At 45.8% G+C, this 20,962-nt stretch overlaps 1 protein-coding gene across 1 annotated transcript in view; it reads left to right on the top strand.

The window, feature by feature from the left end:
• The first annotated feature begins 2,600 nt into the window (after window positions 1-2,600).
• LOC129380075 (lipase member K-like) overlaps window positions 2,601-20,962 on the top strand; it is a 46,615-nt gene continuing 28,253 nt past the window's right edge. Inside the window, exons 1-2 of the mRNA XM_050168028.3 lie at window positions 2,601-2,894; window positions 18,695-18,913. Of these exons, the coding sequence (XP_050023985.2) occupies window positions 18,794-18,913 (120 nt within the window). The 5' untranslated portion in view covers window positions 2,601-2,894; window positions 18,695-18,793. The remainder of the gene's footprint in view (window positions 2,895-18,694; window positions 18,914-20,962) is intronic.

Here is a 20,962-nt window from a genome sequence, read left to right as displayed (position 1 = left end):
CTACAAGCGGAGGCAGTTGGCTGTCACGCTTCCGTCATCTGGGCGGGGACTCCCCTTCTTTCTAAAGTTGAACCCGACTGTAGAACCCGACTATAGTTCAACGCCTCCCAAAAAAGGGAGACGTTAAGGAATTGAAAAATTATGGACCCACTAGCTTACTCCCAGTATTATATAATACATTTACCAATATCCAATAGAATAAGGTCAACACTGGAATTTAGTTAACCAAGGGAACAAGTGGCTTCAGGAAGGGTTACTCTACAGTGGACCACATATATGCCATTAACCAGGTTATCGAGAAATCCCAAGAGTACAATAAGCTTCTCTGTATGGCTTCCATAGATTACGGAAAAGCATTTGATTAAGTAGAGATACCAGCAGTCATAGAGGGATTATGTAATCGAGTACAGAACGCTACAGAGGTTCTACAGCTGCCTTAATTCTACACAAGAAAAGCAGGAGGATACCTATAAAGAAAGGGGTCAGACAAGGAGACACAATCTCTCCAATGTCATTCACTACGTGCTTAGAAGAAGTATTCAAGCCATTCAACTGGGAAGGCTTAGGAGTAAGGATCGACGGCGAATACCTCAGCGACCTTCGATTTGCCGATGACATTGTTCTATTCAGCAACAATGCAGACGAGTTACAACAAATGATTGAGAACCTAAACAGAGAGAGTGTAGGAGTAGGGTTGAAGATTAATATGCAGAAACAAAGATAATGATGAATAGCCTGGCAAGGGAACAAAAGTTCAGGATAGCCAGTCAGCCTCTAGAGTCTGTGAATGAGTTCGTCTGCGTAGGTCAACTAATCACAGGGAACTTTGATCATGAGAAGGAAATTCACAGAAGAATAAAAATGGGTTGGATTGGATACGGCAGACATTGTCAGATACTCACTGGAAGCTTACCATTATCACTGAAAGGAAGGTGCACAATCAGTGCGTTTTACCAGTGCTGACATATGGGGCAGAGATTCGGAGACTGACAAAGAAGCTTGAGAACAAGTTAAGGAACGCGCAAAGAGCGATGGAACGAAGATTGCTAGGCATAACGTTAAGAGACAGAAAGAGAGCGGCTTGGACCAGAGAGCAAACGGGTATAGACGATATTTGGGTTGGCATCAAGAGAAAAAAATGTAGCTGGGTAGGTCATGTAATGCGCCGGTTAGATAACCGTTGGACCATTAGGGTTACAGAATGGGTTCTAAGAGAAGGGAAACGCAGTCGAAGACGGCAGAAGACTAGGTGGAGCGATGAAATTAGGAAATTCGCGGGCGCTAGTTTCAATCGGTTGGCGCAGGACTGGGGTAATTGGAGATCGCATGGAGGGGCATAAAACAGGTTGATGATGATGATTGTGATGATGATGATAGTTCCGTACATTCTTTAAATACATTTCAGTAAACAAATGAAAAGGGGACGTGGCAACTGCTGGCCCGCCTCGACATTCCCTTAGCCAATGAGGTTACAATTGAATTTAAGGCGCCACATACTGGGTTGTACCTAAATCTCTTTAGCAGAGTCGTTAGACTTTAGCCAAGCGTCCAGCACTCTTTCCCATCATGGCTGTCACTCCTATTCTTACGCTCTTGGCGATTAATCGCTGTATGGCTGCCTCTAATTTCTGTCGTCACATTGCTGCGCAATTTGTCCGTAGGCACGCTCTCATAGAATGCCAGAAGTGACACGTGCGCCGGGAATTTGCAAGCACTACGTCAAAGGAGCGTTTTTGTCGAATTCTACACTGTCACTACGCTGGCCTCTATGAGCTTTCGACGACTGGGCTGTTCTTCAGTTGGAGAATTCTTGGTAGCGACACCGCGCAGGTCACAGACCACGTGAGAAGTGCTTGCCATTGTGGGTTCTTTGCCGTAGCCATTTAGACCTGAAAAAAGGGAGTGCGAAATCATCGCCCCCTCCCCCCCCCCCCCCCCCCCGCACCTTTCGTGAGGGTGTCAACGCTTCCCCATTCATGAGTAGAGATCAGTAGGCAGTTAACTTCCTCTGCTTGTACACTTTAGTTTACCACGCCGCCTGTTCGGCACGTTTGAGATGTGAGCGGCTTAACGTGGTTGAAAAAAAGAAAAGACAACAATTTTTTCTTTCGTCTGTTTTTTTTTTCATGCGGTAATTTTAACGCCAGTAGATGAGCTGGACGTACCGGTTTTCAATGTACATTCTGATTTCTCTTATTTGGGCCGTTGTTGGGGAAAAGAAGTTCTCGGAATTTGCGAGGTCGAATCTTCGGCTTATTTCTTTACAATGCAATGTAGTCCTTCTTTATGTATACGTAACTAAACAGACCAATAGTACAGACGTCGTGAAATGTATATTAGGTCAAAGCAAGCTGATGCAGTAACTTCGTAGTATAGCGCCATCATCAGTTTCTCGTTTTTTTTCCGTCTTTTCTGACTTACCAAGACTCCTCTTTGAGGAAGTCACCAAGCCTCCACATTGACTGACCTCTTTGCTAATTCAAAAGCAAGATTTCTTAATACCTCTTATCCCCACAGCTCCCAGCATATCATCTCGCGCATCGCGCTGTTGCGTTCCTCCAAGCATAATTCGAGCTGTACATCTGCTTTCAGTGCAGGCAACTGACGCCTGCGTCGTAACAGGAAAGAACGAAAGCTCCAACGATCGTATTTCTCAATCAGTTTGGCCCGGGAATTCCAAGGTGAAATGTACGCGGCATTGCTTCTTTTCTACGCAGTCAAGCGATCTGAGTCGAGCATTAGAAGAAGAAAAAGGCGCGACACCACTTTTAGGCGTATATATATTTTTTGTTCGCCCTCACTTCGTCAGCCGCACTCGGCGCGATGGGTAAACGTAGGTCGAGACATGCATTTATACGACTTGGAACAAGCAGCGTGCGCGCTTTGGATGCAAGGTAAGCTACTTCTACGTTCCTCTCACTTCAGAATTTTAAGCTCTTGTAGTGGATTAAGCAACTGCATTCATGTGAATATTTCAATGTGTGTACTAGCTTCCACGATCAGAAGTAAAACAAAAACGAAAGGAAAGTCGGAAATCGTCAATGGTGTTGTCCTGTCGTTGAGTGCAAAGTATAGCAACAGCTTGATTTGTGCGAGATGGTTCATCTTGGAAGATATACAGGGTGTCCCAGCTAACTTTAGCCAGCGTTTCGAAATATTCAAATGCCACGTAGCTGGACAGAACAAAGGTAATGTTTGCCGTCGCTTGGAAGTAACTTCTTTGCATTCCGCCTATTGGATAATTAGTCGTAATTAATTAATCAACTTATCTAATACTATAATTAGATTAGAAGTGTCAATGAGAAAATTATTGAGCGACATGAAAAACTCCCGCTGCAGCATTCTGTTGCTCAATACGTGCTAAATAAGCGCGTTTTTCCGAGCGTGAAAGAAGCCCGCAAATCCACGCGGAAAAGACGCGCGACTGGCCGCTCGAGGCACTTTTCCTGTAGTCGCCGCTGGAAACATTTTGGAAGGGTGCCGGGTCTTTCGCCAGCTGAATTGTGCACCTGTTCCCAGAATAAATATTTATGGTTTCTCCGGGGCAACACGTCGTTCCCTGGAAGCTAGGTAGCGCTCATCGAGTGCTGGGTGAGCAGGCCCGAGTGCGCTGTTTTTCTTGCAGTGCAGTCGATAAGGCAAGCTGTGTTCCGCCTGCCGACGCGGCTGCCTTGGAGTTGGTTGCAGTTGATTTATGCACTTGCATCTGGCCTTTGTATTCTTTTTACATATTCGTTAGACATTTCGCATATTCAACAAGTCGTCGAGCGCACCCAGCCTTCCGCGTTCGATTTACCAAAGCGGTACACTTGTATACATCGACATCTACAGCCAGAGGTCGCTGTTGGCGTCAAATATACGGGGAAAGGTGCATCGCTGATATGAAATTATGTCATCACGTAGCAAAACGTACATATATGCGCATATGAGTCGCGTTGTTCCACCCTGAGACGAGTCAATATGAGTTGCCGAGTCACTTAAACAACGGCAACTGTGATCCAGATGCACATATTACGGGTTGTTAATTTATCACTGATGGATGGATGGATGTAAAACCTTAAGGAAAGCCCTGAGGTAGGCGACTCAGCGCGCTGCGGGCTGCTCCCACATTGGGACAGTCGGGCCATGCCCGACCGCCGCATCGTGGGCCCTCTGGATAGCCCATAGTTGCGCCCCGGTATCGGGGCTCTTGATAGCGGAGAGCCACTTGTCCTCATTGATTTGTTCCGCACCCGCCGTGCTTGCTCAGTGGCTATGGTGTTGGGCTGCTGAGCACGAGGTCGCGGGATCGAATCCCGGCATGGCGGCCGCATTTTGATGGGGGCGAAATGGGAAAACACCCGTGTACTTAGATTTAGTTGCAAGTTAAATAACCCCAGGTGGGCGAAATTTCCAGAGTCCTTCACTACGGCGTGCCTCATAATCAGAAAGTGGTTTTGGCATGTAAAACCCCATAATTTAACTTTTAATTTGTTCCACGCCTCGCAATGAGGGGCAACGCTAGAGCATATGGTCTAGGCTAGCGAAGTCATTGCAGTGCCTGCAAGAACTGCTGGCATAAGTGTCGGGATAAAGCTTGTGGAATAAAGCCGGGCTGGCATACGAGCCTGTTTGCAATAATCTGAGGGTCAATGCCTGCGCTCCATTTAACTTCTTGTGAGGAAGGGGAAATTCTCTCCTGCCGAGATAAAAGTGCTGCGTAATTTCAATGAATATGGTCGGTTGATCTCTGTTCTCCACTACTTCGGGCCAACGGGGGAGTTCTCCATGGTCGCGGAAAGCGAGACCTCCCGCCTTGGATTGGGCCAGCTCATTGAGGTTTGTGGGGCCTCTCATGATGGATCTCATGTAAGCGGGGAACCACGGGGGAGTGTGGGTGACGATGCTTTTGCCGTCGAGGATGTGACAGGCTTCCTTACACACAACGCCGACGCTGAAGGCGCAGATGGCTGCCCTGGAGTGGCTGAATATATTGCCATGTTTGCCGTCCAGGAGGGTCAAGGCAATGGCCTCTTGGCCTCACGCGACGACGCGCTTCGTACCGAAGCGGCGTTAACGGTCGATTTCCTGTGATTGATCGACACTACTGTCAAATTGTTGCTGTTACCATAGTGGGCCGCGTCAACGAAGCAGCTGCCGCCAGGGAGATCTGTCGCGCGGCGTAGGAGCGCCACCGCCTTGGCCTTCCTTCATTCTACGTTGCGCTGGGGATGCATATGGCGCGGGGCGGGGGATATGATGATGTTCTCTTTCTGCTCTTTCGGAAGATTTGTTTTTAACTTCATCATACAGTGTGCGCATATGTGACTAATTGACATAAAAAGAAAAGAATGGCGCTGGGCAGGTCATGTAATGCGTAGAGTAGATAACCGTTGGACCATCAGGGTGACAGAATGGGTAACAAGAAAAGGGAAGCGCAGTAGAGGACGACAGAACACTAGGTGGTGCGACGAAATTAGGAAATTTGCGGGTGCTGGTTGAAATCGGCTGGCGCAGGACAAGGATAATTGGAGATCGCGGAGAGAGGCCTTCGTCCTGCAGTGGACAAAATATGGGCTGATGATGATGATGGCAGTGTGCGCATGCCATAAAGCATTACTAGAGAAAACTGCGCTCGAATAAGCACTCCATTATAGACTGTGTAGTTCTCTCGCGACAATCCAGATGACTTCGCTGACACCTTTGGTATAACTGAGCGAGGCGGTTGTTCATGCTGCTTTACCGAATGCATCGTCTCTTGTTTCCCGTTTGAAGCACAAATAAAGAGTGCATCTCTTGAATTAAGAAATGTGTCAGCATAACAACACGTATACAGACCCACCCACCTATGTATCAAATGTGACCAGTATATAGCCTACGGGAATGGTGACTTAGAGATGTTGGAACAACGCTGTGTCAAGGCTGTGTCACCACTTGCCTCTATGATTCGGCGTCCGATCCGAGGTGTGACGCCGCATGCGGGCCCACGGTACGTGCGTCCGAGCGAGCGAGTGGCGCGTATAAGCTCCACCGAGATCCAGCGCCCCAGCTTGTATGCTCAGAAGACTTCACACCCACGTCGAGAAGCGCAATACTGCTTCGCTTTATGCGAACACTATCAATAAATGTACACCCCTGCGAGTGACAGAACACTTCACAACGGCGCGTTGTCCATTGACGGCTCCACTGACAGCTATCGATAGGGCCGGCCTGTAGGCCTCGCTCGGCGGATGCCGCGGCCGACGGCGCTTGCGATCCAGCCCGAGCTCGTCGAAGAGCGCTTATTTTTGCCAAAACGATTAACACTCTACACGTAGGTCGCCCGTAATTAAGTATAATTGGTTTACTCGACGCAGTCGTTGCGGAGGGCAAACGTGCAAGCGAAGTGAGCAGCCTCGCTCAGACGGCCGGTGTGTGTTGTCTGCATGCGAAATACCCTCGCATCGCGGCTCCCGATTACGCCAGTAGCTTAGAACTAGTGTACTAGGCGCTGCTATGCAGAACAGGCACACGTTGGAGATAATTATACTGAACTGGTAACTATTTCGTGTCGGAAACGAATTCCAACCGGCAACGAAAAGAAAGAAAAGATGGCGAAAAACATTCCCTCTCTGACGTTCTCTGACGTTCCCTCCTCAGAGGGAACGTCAGAGAACGTCACATGCTAGCCACGCTGTCATTGGCTGCAAATAAACGCCGGCGCTTCGGCACGGCAAAATACCTCGATTCCGCCTGCCGTTCATGCCGGATCGGACACCGAATCGGATCGTGTGTATCCCGCTACATGCCAGGAGAAGAGAAATACAGTTCATATCAAATCGCTAAGGCCAGAACTGAAGTATAAAAACAGTTTCGTTCGTCCTAGCTGCTTACTTTTCAGTTCAGCTCAGGTCCACCGGTAACAGGTGCACGAACTCGACGGCGCCAGGCCTGACCTTCGCTGAGCAGGATCACCAGTGGCTCAAACTTAATCTGCACGGCTTGAGAGTGTTGAAAGTTGTGTATTTCAACTTAGCAGGCATGTTTGATTTTCAGAGCGCTTAATCATATAAACAAGCGAAAATGCTGTCGCTACGCGTTGTCGGTTTGACGGCCGATCGCGAGAGGTTCGGTCGAATGATGGCCGTTCGTTATACGACCATCTTAATCGGTGCTGTCGACAAGAAAGCCCGCCGCAGTACGGCAACTCATGCTCGTCGATTGCGTCGTTGTCGGCCTGGTATGCAGTCACGCTACGAACGTTTTCGGCACCGCACCGACGTTGAACTACTGCTGGAGTTTCAATGCCGTACGCGGCACGAGTGTTTCTAGCAGCGTGCGTCCGAGCGCATTTTTTTGGGGGGAACTGTCCCTCCGAAACCGGGCCACGCCTCCGCGCGCGCTACCTTTTCGAAACGTTTTGCGTCTAATCCCGGCCTCGGTATCTCCACCGCTTCGGTGACAGTTAGGTGGCAGCACGGACATAATATAGTATCGCCACTCTTTGAACTCTGCCGCCGCACGACCTCCTCGCCTCCACCTCGCCCCTTGCGCGTTCCCCCCGCGGGAACGCCGAGCCAGCTCGGCTGGCTCGGCGTAGCGAACGTTGCGTGCTGTGTTTCCTGCGGTGTTGCGCTAGCGCTATGCCGGGCTGTAGCCCACATAACTGCAGCAAGAAGCCTGAAGATATTTATCCCCCACCACATAAAGCATTAACAAAGGAGGAGGCCGCAGGATGGCGGAGACTGCAAACGGGCTCCTTCCCAAACTTACACATACTAAGTAGGATGTTCCCCACGCAGTATAGCGCAACCTGTCCGTGGTGTGGAGCTAAACCAACATTATACCACATTACATGGGAGTGTACAAGAAACCAGGCATTCCACAAACACAAAACACCAAGTGCGGAGCAATGGGAGAGCTGGCTCACCAGCCGCGAGCTAGAGGCTCGAAGAGCTCTAATAGCGCACGCGTGCGAGGCGGCCCGGCTCAGTGGAGCCCTGGACTAGGGGCCCATCCATGGCTGAAGAGGACCCAAGCTTCAAGAATGAAGACTTCGGCCTCCACCCACTAAAACCTTAAAAGAGTCAATAAAGTTTTCCATTCCATTCCATATGCAGTTTTTATGATACCGCAGGGAAAGCGTGACGGCTTGCGCAAGAAGCAGCGGCTGCACAACATAGGCCAAAAACAATTTTGTTCCGACAAAGAACAGTGTTGTTCGCGAAGTAAAGCGTCTTTTTTATTGCTCATATCAAAACATCCCCTAATGCCGCACATTTTTTTTTAAATTTCCCTGCCTGGTCATCTGCGTTTTGCTGCGGAAATTTGTGCGTTCCATAAAAATGGGGGTGTCCTGAGTATGCTGAATGTTCTGCTGGGACTCATCATCTCGCACTTGTCAACTGTTATTCAGTCGAACATGCCCCCCTATTGTTTCTGCTTTCCACGGTGAACAATTATGTGCGAAGATACGGCCTCTCTATCGCACTTTTCGTCATTGTTAGGATCCGTTGCCTGTTTTACTGAAAATCGAAATAGTTTGTAGATGAGCCTTCTTATCAGCTTACTTCAATGTGTGAGTCAATCACTTAGATACAATGAATGCCGACCCTGAAAAAATTAATGCCAAGTATATACGTGGCATTGCGGATGATGAGCGCCAGGTAGTCTACGTTGCGCTTTTATTGCGAAAGCATTCTTTGGCAAGTACCCCGGCCCTCCCACGCGAAAGGTTTACTGTCTTGTATCTGAACAAAAATGCGTAAGTTCTATAGTTAAGACACTTATAAGTTATGGTAGTGGAAATGTAGATGATTGGTAGCTTCATAAGCGATATGAAACTATTTAACCCCTCCCCCATAAAAAAATTAAATAAAAAGAGACACTCATAGAGATACATAGGGCTCCTTTGAAAATGCATAGGGATGCTTACATAGGGGGGGGGGGGGTGCAATTGAAATTTGTGGGTGGGCCAACTGAAATTTGAGGGTATGCTTACGCATACTTGACAACTTCAATGCAGTTTCTGCATTATTTTTTAGTTCTCGAATTCGCTTTGAATATGGCTGCCAGGCATGCATGAGTAGGTGACGATTATTATTTGGTTTTCTTACGGATACAGGCAATGTGCAGGGGTTGTTACATCACCGCGCACGCTTGCTCGCAACCCGTCCTATTCAGTTTAGAGACCACAGCGCAAAAGCTACTTTCACATTGCGAAGACAAAACGTGGACGGACGATGCACTAGGGACTAATTCATTATAAGAAGGCATGCTGAATATAATATCCTCGGTTCGCATGCGCGCACAGGCAAGGAAAAAAACAGACGCAGAGAGATGCGTCTGGTACGCATCTGGTAGAGATACTAGATCAGATACGCAACGTATATTATCTTATTATGTGACAGAAATAAATGTCCGGAGTACAGAACTCACCTCAAAGCTCCTTTTAAATCAGTATGCCCCATTCATACGGCTTTAAGAGACCGACCTCCTCATAAACGCTACCTTCAGCATTGTCGATGCTGTTATAACCATTTTTCGAAATTTTCTGCACCACTGGGGCAAACAAGTGGCCCAAAATCCTACGCCTCCATAGAAAACTGCGGCCCGTCCGCGGGAGCGAAGGAGAAAGAGCGTGCCGTGCGCAGCGCGCGCAGCTGGCGCGCGAGGAGGATCGAGGAGGAAAGCACCGCGGGGAGGAGAGTGTCGCTATTTTCAAATTATCAAGGGGTTTTAGGTGGCTGAGGTAATTGGCGCCATCCATCAGGCGGGCGGGAAAGCAAATTCGCTTCCATTCCACGGCCTCCTGGATCAGCACGCGCGGGCGCGCTCCGATCCAGGAGGCCGTGTTCTTCCGTCTCTCCTTTCAATTATACTCTCCCCTCGTCCTCCCTCACAACCTCCTCGTAACTCCCTCACCTTCGACTATCTCCGCGCGCGCCCGGCGCCAGCTTAGCCCGCTGCATAAAGTTTTATGTTTCGTTATCTGCAGTTATCGGGAAGCGTGCTTCGTTGACCGGCGGAAACGTTGACCGGCGTGGGCAGTTTCGTCAGTTTCGTGGTCCTCGATAGCTGTGTGCTTGTCCTCCGCGCTGTTTCATCCGTTTCACGACCCGTACTGCTCGTGCATCGTGCAGTATTGCACGAATACATAAAAAAAACAAGCCCTGCAAGGTTCTTTCGGATGCCTAAAGACTACAGGTGAGCGCACAGATCGGAGGATATAAGAAGGCGCATGTACACAACACGGCCCTGTGCGTGTGTGTTCCATGAGTCTCCGGACGTCGTTGCGCCTTTATTGTGCTACACTTTGCTCTCACCAGTACACAAAGCTGACAAATAGATGCTCCTCCTCATTGTCACCTGGCATATGACTTTTGTTTTTCTGTGCAAAGTCTCATTCTGCAACTCCAGTAACTCGCCCAGCATTGCATACCAACCTTAATGCTTTTTCTGTGTGTCACCATTTTGTCAACAGCTGAAAAGTTTCTGTTCGTGTTTATGTACCACGTCAGTAATTTCTCATGGGAAAAACTGCGCGGACAACTTTCATGTGTAGGCATGATACGCTTTTCTTTTTCTGGCAAGCATGAGTATTGCAAGTGTCCGATATGCAGATGTTTGCAGTTCGTGTTTAATATACAAATGAGTGCCCAGTGAACACGATATGATTTAGTGCCTTAAGTGACATAATTTTATTGCTAAGCATTGCATTCGTGGTGAAAGTAACGTGTTGGCCTATTTCACCTGGGTTTCGATTGAGGAGTAAGCCTTTCTGAAAATGTTCTCCATATGCTGCTGAAAAAGCTGACTACCTTCTTCTCCCCCTTGCCACCGTTACTGAAGTTGTGGCCAAGTGTAAATAATGTGATAACGTTTATTTCGGTTGACAGTACAATGTTATTTTTGTTCTACCATGTCTGCCTTTTCATTTTGTTGAGTAGTAATGAACATGTCACGCATTTCATATACTATATCGTCACGTTGTAGTGACATATAAAGAACACAGTAGCAATACTGTGGAAGACGAAACTAACTTTTATTGGGCCAACCTGTGCCCACAAGAACAGGCTACGCTTAAAGAACGATGACAGCGGCAAACACAGTCGGCGATCGTCAAAATCTGATAGGCGGGTCAAGCGCGTCGTCTTTTATACATCAGTGGTCGAATGTTCCAGAGTAATCGCTGGCACCCGAGTGTCTTCCACAAAGTTCTATACTATTCGCGTCGCGCATACATACAATCAAATTACACAAGGTTCGGTGACAGACAGCAGATGGAACCATCGATAACGTTCCAGAAACTTCCGATACATGCAGGCGCGTCTTGCGCTGTGCGATAACATTTGTTCCGCGGTGAAACGGGTCACCCGATAAAGATAAACATGTACACGTGTGAATATTGTGCAGGTATGTAAGTTCCTATTTTTTGGTATGGTTGTCAATAAAAGAACCATTGATTTTTATTCTATTTTTAGGTACATTGCTTGTCATTGTTTTTGTCATCACCAGTGAATTCCGGCTGTCTTCAGTTCTTATGACTATGTCATACACGTCGTCCAGTTTGTGCAATATCTCAGTGCGTATATCAGAAGCTCTTCTACACTTAGGTGATTAGGGCATCATATGAAAATCTTTTTATATGTGTGTACATGAAACGGCCTTCGCGTTTTGCTGCGTTTTATTTTTTTTTATTTCATTGTCCTTGAACTTTTCTGTTGTTTAGTAGTCATGTACATCTCATGCATCTTTCACTTTTGTTCACTTTCTGAGCGTGTATCATACCAAGTTATACGAAAATTTTTCTTTTCGAGAAAGGAGTCAATAAAACGAGGCCAAAGATCTGTTGTGTTTGAAGTGAAATTTATGTTCTTGCACATGCTGACATAATCAAATTATACACAAGACAGCCTGCGCGCAAACACATGGAGAACCGACGGCGCACCACGCGCCAGTTCACAAACAGTGCTAATGCTCGGCGTAGTGCGCGCGCACGTTAGAAAAATAAAAAGTACGTGCCGCGGACAAGCAACAACAAAGCAAAAGTAAACTGTGCGCGGGGCATCGGGGAGGGTGGAAAGCGACCGGTGCGGGTTGGCATAATGAACACAAAATGAAGAAACAAAGAGCGCTAGAGTGAGGAGGCGCCGCGCGGCTGCTGTTCTTGTTGCCATGACAACGTAAACAATCGTGTGCGTGATCGCCATTTTGCTAAAGTACCGCCCGCCTACTAGAGCCGCAACTGAAGGGGACCTTGGCGCTAGCGTCGAAAGAGCGTCTGCATTAAAACAGCCAATGGCAGCCATGCGGAGATTCACCCCTGGGAGTAATCCGCTAGGGCAGGGCGCATGCGCCTGCGCGCCGTGAAAAAAAGCGGATTGTCGGCTCGTCAGTTTTTGTCCCTAGACAAAGAGATGCGGAATACAAAGAAATATGGTTCCTGCCAAGGAGATATTGCAGGCAAGACTGAAGAAAATAAAGGGGCGAAGCCACCAGGGTGAAGTGTTGTCTGCGTCGAAAGAAACATGCAACACAAGAAAGCACTAAGGCTGCCGTTAAAGAAAGTGGGATAGTGTACGAAGGAGAATAGCACGGGTATCCTTCAGTCTGACAAGGAAGGAGGGTTTCTTGTGCTACCAGAATATTTTCTGGAAAAGGAGAAAGCTACTCAAACGATCGTAGAGAACTTCAAGGCAGTATTAAACAGCAATGCAAACAGTAATAAAAAGCAATGAAAAGCAGCCCTCAACCTTGTTGGGATTCTGAACCTTCACCCTCTAAAGAAGTTTACAAGCAATGCTAAATCCGTGTTTTTGTACGGATTCATTGCGTGTAAAACTCACAAGCCAGATAACCGCCAAGAGTAATAGCATGTGAGAAGTTCTCGGGGCAGTTGCATGCCGAACGATTTTTGGAAGGTCATGGAAAGAAGCTGCCGGTTAACGACCCGTTTCCAGTGAGAAGTTCCAAAAATGTTGTGCTCGAACTAAGCGATCGTCGTAATAGAATTGTTACTAGTGTAACCACTTGTTCAATCGATATGAACGATTTATGTTATTCCATTCCTTGTGATGATCTGCTTTCCGCAGTTGGTGAAAAAAATTGACGACAAAGTTGACCAAGAACTTCAAAACATCGGCAGGCGTAAACACTGAAAATTTTATTAATCGTTTAAAGTCTCGCTTTCTTTTGGGAGCCGTTTAAAACAATGACGTTTTACGTGTCCAATGCGCGGGCATTTGTATCGGAATATCGATCCCACCCATTCCTTATGACATATTTTTTGTTTGCTATTTACGACCACATTCGCGCCGCCCTTATTGGTAACTCGCCTCTATCGCTAGGTTGATGGCTACCTTTTCCTTCTAAAGAAGGGGCCACAATAGAGTTTTGAGAATGAAGGGCCGAATATTTTAAGAATCTTCTTTAACCATGGGGGTGGACCCTAATAATAAGATTCAACTCCGAAATATAAATTTTTCAATTTCATCAATTTGACACGTGTGCTGGGCTTATCAACCCAATTCAGTGAAAGGCACCCCTCCTTACGACAGTGTCCCTTACAAATTGGTGAAAAGGGACACTTACACCACTTGTAGTAAGGGTACAATTACGTCCTTTGAGAACCTTATGAAGAATAGCATCTTTAATCAGAGAGAGCGTCTAAATCCTGTCGAGCATCCGTCTTCCGTCAGCCGGCCTGTGTGTTAGGCAGCTCTGCCAAATATATGAAAAAAGCGCACAGGCAGAGAAACAGGCCGATACGAAAAGTACAAAAGCGCAGTGCACGTCACACAGTGTATGTTGACAGGTTTTCCCACAGTCTCAAGAAAGTCGCCAGCAGACGTCAACTTAGTGTTTTCTACTCTTTGCAAACTGTGCAGTGTAATGAAAAACCGGAAACGCCCGCAATGTTCTGCTATTCACGAGACCAAATTCACCTCCTGCGCTTCACATGTCGTCTATAAAGTACTTTTTAATACATTGGAGAAACTGGACAATGTTTTTGTGGCAGAGCAAGGCAGCACAGAAACAACTTAAAACGAATGTTTGCACCTCTAAGGGAGCTGGTTTCTTCTATCACATAGAGGTGCAATAATAATAATAATAATAATAATAATAATAATAATAATAATAATAATAATAATAATAATAATAATAATATGTGTAGTCGACAGTGAGCTGAAACTATCTACGACGAGAGAAGCCGCAGTCGAAAACCACCCCGTGCGCAATAAAATATTTGAGACGAGAATTTGCCAGCGATGCAGTTTTCGTGTCGTCCGTCTCAACTATCATGATGCTTGCTTACCAAAAGCGATTAAGTAGAGTCAACTCCGGTTGGCATCAACGTAATACGAAGCATTACGTAACTGTTACTAAGTAGGTGGTTTTTGTTGTTTTGATACCCAGTGACCCAAGTTGAAAAGCGGCATATACCCATTGGCCCAAGGGGCATATACCCAGTGGCAATACGTGCCCAGTGACACGTGTCCCATGGCCCCGATGACACCACCGGTGACACGTCAGCCCACATTGCTAGACTCGGGATGGGGCCCCAAGATGGTCAGATATTGACTATAGACGGTCGTTGCAGAAAACTGGATTGAACTTGGAATAAAGTCAGTACGGCAGCCATTTAGCCGCTCATTGCAGCAAATGGAGATGTACTCCACTGATCAGTAGCACCGAGGTACCAGCTTCCTGAAACATGCAAGACCACAAAATAAAATATAAATTGTAGACGCGGCCTCGGGACCACTCCACCTCGAGGAAGTAGAGAGCACCGATCCCCCTCCCCCTCCCCCATAGAGCACCCCTTTTCTGCCGCAAGGCTCGGCCTATTAAACGCAGAAATAAAGACGTATTAAAAAAATTGTAGACGCGTACTGTACAGCAAGATCAAAACGTAGGTGTTTGAATGCAGAGTCGCTTAGCCTATCAGAGCAAGAGATGTGTTTTTTTTTTTTCATGGCAAACACCTGTACCTAAAATGCCACCTGTGTGCACGTCTGTCAAACCGGCCGGTTTTCTTTCTTATTTTATGACAGGTTATAAATGTCTGGTGACTCTTCCAATAAAGCTTAGTTGGCAGTCAGCGCTAGTCTCATTAAGGATTTTTTATTGATATTATATAAGGAGGTGTCGACGCAGATGTTAAGACGCCGGCTACACCTTAGCTCTTAAATGGGACTAGCCTACAACATAGAGGGTTCAAGATTACATATCAAATAACCTTTTCATAAAGCAGCAGAACTTGTCAAGCAAGGTTTTCACAGTAATACTATGATGTAAGAAATACATGGTACATACAATATACAAGTTAAATAACTGCACAGTTCTGTAGAAGAAAGTCTAAAAAATACAAATGATGTCGCCTAGTAATAAAGTGTCTAGTCAACGAGTGGTGCATAGACCGTGCAGAAGCATTATCAGATATAGTCACAACAGAGCAGACAACAAAATATAACTCACTAACACACACATATATACAGCGACATCGAAATGAAAGGAGCATTAAAAGCGTTAATAACGGTTAATAATACCGCTGTCTTTGAGAAAAGTTTTCATGCTTTTAAAGCGCTCTTCGGCAAGGCCGTTGTTGGCCAATGACCCAAAAGTTTCTTTAATCACATTAGACCGCTGACCTTTCAGTTTAGAGTTGATTTAACTTGGAGTCTTGGTGTGTCTTGATGTGAGCAATATAGAAGGAGGTAATAGATATCTTCATGTACAAATCCACAATCACATTTGGGGGCTTCCGCAAGGCCAATTCTACGTAAGAAATGTTTTGTGTAGGCAGTGCCTAGCCTTAATCGGTGAATAATGATTTTCACATTTCTGTCTAATGACAATGGAAGCTTGAATTCAATAAACAGATAAATATGATACAAATCCGAGTTCTTAGGATTCTGGTGAAACCACGTATTTCTACACATATTGAAAGACGTTGCCCTTATAATGCAGCGTAATTTATTATTTGATATTGGGAGCGGAACCACATCATGCTTAAGGTGTGCTTGTCATGCTGCTTCATCGGCTGTCGTCTTGCCAGGAATGTTACAAAACCCTGGTATCCACTAGAATGCTATTTCATGCTTCGCTTGACTTGTCTTCGGGAGGTCTTGAAGTGTTTCGTATATTGTACTATCACTTATTGTTTTTCCTTTTGTGCTGCAGAATGATGTTAGAGCCGCCTGTGAATCGCTGAAAATTACCAATTTTTGCGCATCTCTTACTGACGCTATAAAATTTACCGCACATAGGATTGCGAATAGTTCAGCCGTTGTGGACGAAGTCGAAAGAGATAACTTAAATGATTCTTGTTTATTGAGGTGCGGTACAATGAATGCTGAAGTTGAAGAGGTTGCTGTACTGGAGTCATCTGTTTGCTCGTCCTCGATCCAACGCGCTGCTTTAGTACGACTGCATGACTGCACAGCGCTGCTTTTTTCAAGCATTTCTAGAGCGTTCAAAGCGTTTCTCTGAGTCTTTGTTTGCTTGAATAGCATAGCGGTATGCAGCAGATGAAGCTGCTTGTTTCAAGTAAGACATAATCTAACTTACTTCACCCGTGGATCGAAGAAGAATTAAAAATAACGAGAAAAAGAAGAACAAGAAACTGAAACGAATTCTTCATGATATTTCTAATTTGACGCAGAAGTGTATGTTCTATGGCCACCATTTCCCTCCGTTGTCCAACACGTCTTCAGTTGTATTTTGTCAGAGAAGATTTGATGGTGCAGCCACACTTTTTTTTTCTGTATGTCCTTTATGTCCATAACTATGCGATATTACTGCAAGAGTTCATTAAGTGATTCGCTTGTGTCCTCTGACGTTCCTCAAGTAAAAGAAAATCGACTCACTCACTCACTCACTCACTCACTCACTCACTCACTCACTCACTCACTCACTCACTCACTCACTCACTCACTCACTCACTCACTCACTCACTCACTCACTCACTCACTCACTCACTCAATCAATCAATCAATCAATCAATCAATCAATCAATCAATCAATCAATCAATCAATCAATCAATCAATCAATCAATTTATCGATGAGTCCAGAATTTTGTTATACGGCTGCTTTTCTTCAGAACATACAGAAGCTTTAATAATCTCCGCCGCTTCCCGTAATCTGTTTCAAGGACTGCAATTACGCTATCTGCCACAGGTGATTCTTACATATTCTGTAAGGCATAAAAAAGAACATCCCGTATGTCTGTACTGCAGAGATGTAATAGCACTAGCAGATACAAAAACCAACGAAAGAAGGCAACAAACAAGAAACACAACAAAGAAAGCGCTCAAATTTACCATATCATGAAAATATAATAGTTATACAGAACGTTGCTTGGCAACAACTTGTAAAATAGCGGCCCTGACTCATCGTAAATAAACGCAACTGAGAGCAGCCTATGTAGGTCATTGGCATGCATTGTTCATTTAAGGCGTATCACATTCCACTGGCAGCGATAGGTCAGACAGGTCGAGTCGCATATAACGTGTTTTTACACGTTTAACACCCCCCGAATATGCGTCTATTGTTCTGAATTATATGCACGAGAACATTTTCCACAGAACGGACATATATTTTTACTGACACGCACTATCATACTCGTCGAGTTCACGTTAAACTGAAGCTGAACCACATTAAGCATTTTATACTAAGGTCGAATTGTCCTTGCATGGTGAATGGAAGCCCTGACCCGGTTTACCTGTACCGTGCAAGTTCCGGCCGACCTTGCATTGAGCAGTTTAACTTGTCATTCTTTCATCTCACAATACTGTTGTCATTGTTCGCCCACTCTCACAACAAATTCAGCGATCACAACGAGAAGTTGGAGCTGAATGTAACTAGTGTACTAGTGGAGGCTTTCCTTGTCCACGAATCCAAGTGATAGGCTGTGACAGTGGATGGTTTGCGCACCCGTAACCTGTAGGCCACCAGCTAATCCAGCAGCATGGATTACGTTTCTGCATCGCTCTCTTGCCCATTCTTTCATTTTATGTTTCCTTGCCACTTTCCTTCGGGCTGTGTAATGTACCAGATTTCTTTCTGGTTAAACTCTACGTCTCATCACTCTTTTTACAAATCTCGCACTCTTTATATTCAAACAAACTCATCCGTGTCAAACTGCTCCGTGAGGACGAGTTCATTCTGCTCTACACGAAGCATTTAGCTCATCCGTATACGCTTGGGCGTTTACGTGACATTATAATTTACCCCGACTCAACATTTTTTTTGCCTAATTCAAGTGGTCAGCACATCTCCTAATTCTATTTTCCCCGATCTCCTAAGAGACAAACACCTTAACATTCATACTAAAGATTATTGGCTGCCATGTTTACAGGTCCTCAGATCACGCCGACTTGAAGGTCCTGGAAACTAAGTGAAAAAGCACCGCGCCTGCGTTTGAAGAAGACCAGCAGAAACCAAGCAGTCGACTCTTTTCTACGTACAACGAAAACAGCGCGGCCGTTGACACAACCACGCTAGGAAAGATGTCAAGCAGCCCGGCTCAGTGGCTAAACTCGAGTGAGAAGGTGACAACAACAACGGAAAGAAAAAGAAGAGCATAATCAAGGGGCAAGGGGATGTTTTTATCGGTGCTACGTTGCCATGCAGGTGTATGTTGTGTGTATCGGCAACCTTTATCAACACTGCCGAGTAAAATATGAGAGGGGGTAAGCCGCCGGAACGCATCGTTCTTTTTGTTTTGTGCAGAACGCTTCACACAACGGAAAGAGAGAGGGGGGAGCATTTGCTGAGTGAACCGCTCGGCAGCCGCTACTCGCATTACTCACTCGTGGACACCAAGGCAGGATGAAGGCATTCGGAGGAAAACGCCACATGCTGGGGGCACTTGTGGGTCTCCTGGCATCGCTACTCTGGCTGCGTCAACCGTCGGAGGGCAACGTGGATCCAGATGCCGAAAGGAACGTGGTAAATACATGACTTGCTTCGTTACTTCGCTTTCTGTTTTGTACGTCGGTTAGCTGTGACGAGTGGTCTCGGATGTCGATGTGTCCGTGCACCGTCCCGGACATTTAGGTCAATTGAGTTTGTTTTGTTGAAATCATCATGACGTCATAACAACTATTTCATGAATGTGCTAAATAAGCGGACAAAATATTGAAGGAAAGAGGGGAATAACGTAAGATACCGCGTCTTTATGAACTACGGGTATGTTTGATAAGTTGCTAATAATTCTTAGCTCTTTCTTTCTTTCTTTCTTTCTTTCTTTCTTTCTTTCTTTCTTTCTTTCTTTCTTTCTTTCTTTCTTTCTTTCTGTAGGGGGAGTGGGGAAAATGGTATAAATGCTTGGAGTAAGAGATGCGTATGACTTAGCCTTCTCTCTGGAAACTTTGGCAATTGTTGTAACTGCAGTATATTATAGTGTAATAATGACTCTTTATTAAACGAGTTCCAGGTCCACTAACATCTTTCATAGACAAGGCGACAACAACAAGCAGTTCTTGAAACGCCTAGCTTGGGTATTACTGAGAAGAGAAAGAAAAAAATATATATCGAGGGAATATTCAGGCGGGCTTTTCTAAATGGCAGATAAAGCAGGGAACACATCATTGGAAGGTTCAAGGCTGTTGGCTACTGTGACAACTTTTTGCCAGCCACAACAAACGATGCGATGTCCCCGTTCGAACGGCTGTAGTATAGCTTAAGACACGGCTGATCTTAAATGAAATATTCTTGGTTCTTCTTAACCATGGTATCTCGGGGGTGGGATCGCGTCTGGAATCACGCCTATTGATCCGTATCACGCCGTGAATGTTTTTGTCTACTGCTTTGTGACACTCGTATAAAGATGAGGATGTTATTACAACCAAGAAAAAAATGGCCGCAACACCAGTGCTTCTGACCATAAACAGGAAGTGCCGCCTTTAGGTTATAATTTAGGTTAACTTAAATGATTTCTCTAATAGTGTGTGTGTCTTAAAAAATGTCGGAGCTCAAACTTATCGTAATAATAATATATGGGGTTTTACGTGCCAAAACCACTTTCTGATTATGAGGCACGCCGTAGTGGAGGACTCCGGAAATTTCGACCACCTGGGGTTCTTTAACGTGCACCTAAATCTAAGTACACGGGTGTTTTCGCATTTCGCCCCCATCGAAATGCGGCCGCCGTGGCCGGGATTCGATCCCGCGACCTCGTGCTCAGCAGCCCAACACCATAGCCACTGAGCAACCGCGGCGGGTCAAACTTATCGTAGTGATATCGCTGAAGGTTAGCGTGACATGCTACGGCGTGGGCCGAATTGCGCACTATTTACGCATTCAATGCTTGTGGCGATAGCGAGCGTAACAGGAGAACAGTGTCCAAGGTCTTACGGAGAAAGTCCATTTAGTTCTGCTTATTTTTTTCCTAAACAGGCGCTCTAACCTAGTAGGGGAATGCATATAGTGCGTAGTAGCGCGTAATAAGGGAGCTGGAATAATGAAAATTTCCAGGATGAATAGAATGCATTTCATATCAAATATTCGCTTATATTTTAATACAATTCGAGCAAAATGCTAATGATGTTGCGAGAACCCGGCGTGGCGGTTCAGTGGCAATATAGCGTTGCGGAGCTGAGTAAGGGGTAGCGGGTTTGGATTTGGTACAGAGTAACTTACGGTATGTTCTTTGTACGAGGGTCGTTTACAAAGGTCTATCATTGCTTCGAAGGAACAGCGATTAAGCGATGAGTATCGGCTGGGAGTTTAATCTGAGCCCGCGCACTCCTGTTAAACTGCTGTAGTATTTGTTCGACGGCTACCTGCCGATCGGCGAACACTAAAGCCTCCAATTGTGCATCAATTTATTATTGTCATCCTGGCTTTAGAAGTCCCAATCAAAGTGTCCAATATGATGATCTCTACTGCAACAGAACTTGTGGTCCTGCGTGCTGCTGTTAATTACATGCTGCAAGCACGGACTCGAAATGGGGTAGTTGTTTGCGATTCCGGGGCAGCCATTCAAAGTCTTCAGTC

Source organism: Dermacentor andersoni, chromosome 3 (assembly GCF_023375885.2).
Source record: "Dermacentor andersoni chromosome 3, qqDerAnde1_hic_scaffold, whole genome shotgun sequence".
NCBI lineage: Eukaryota > Metazoa > Arthropoda > Arachnida > Ixodida > Ixodidae > Dermacentor > Dermacentor andersoni.
Note: the sequence above shows the minus strand (reverse complement) of the source record. Positions and strands in the feature narration are given on the sequence as shown.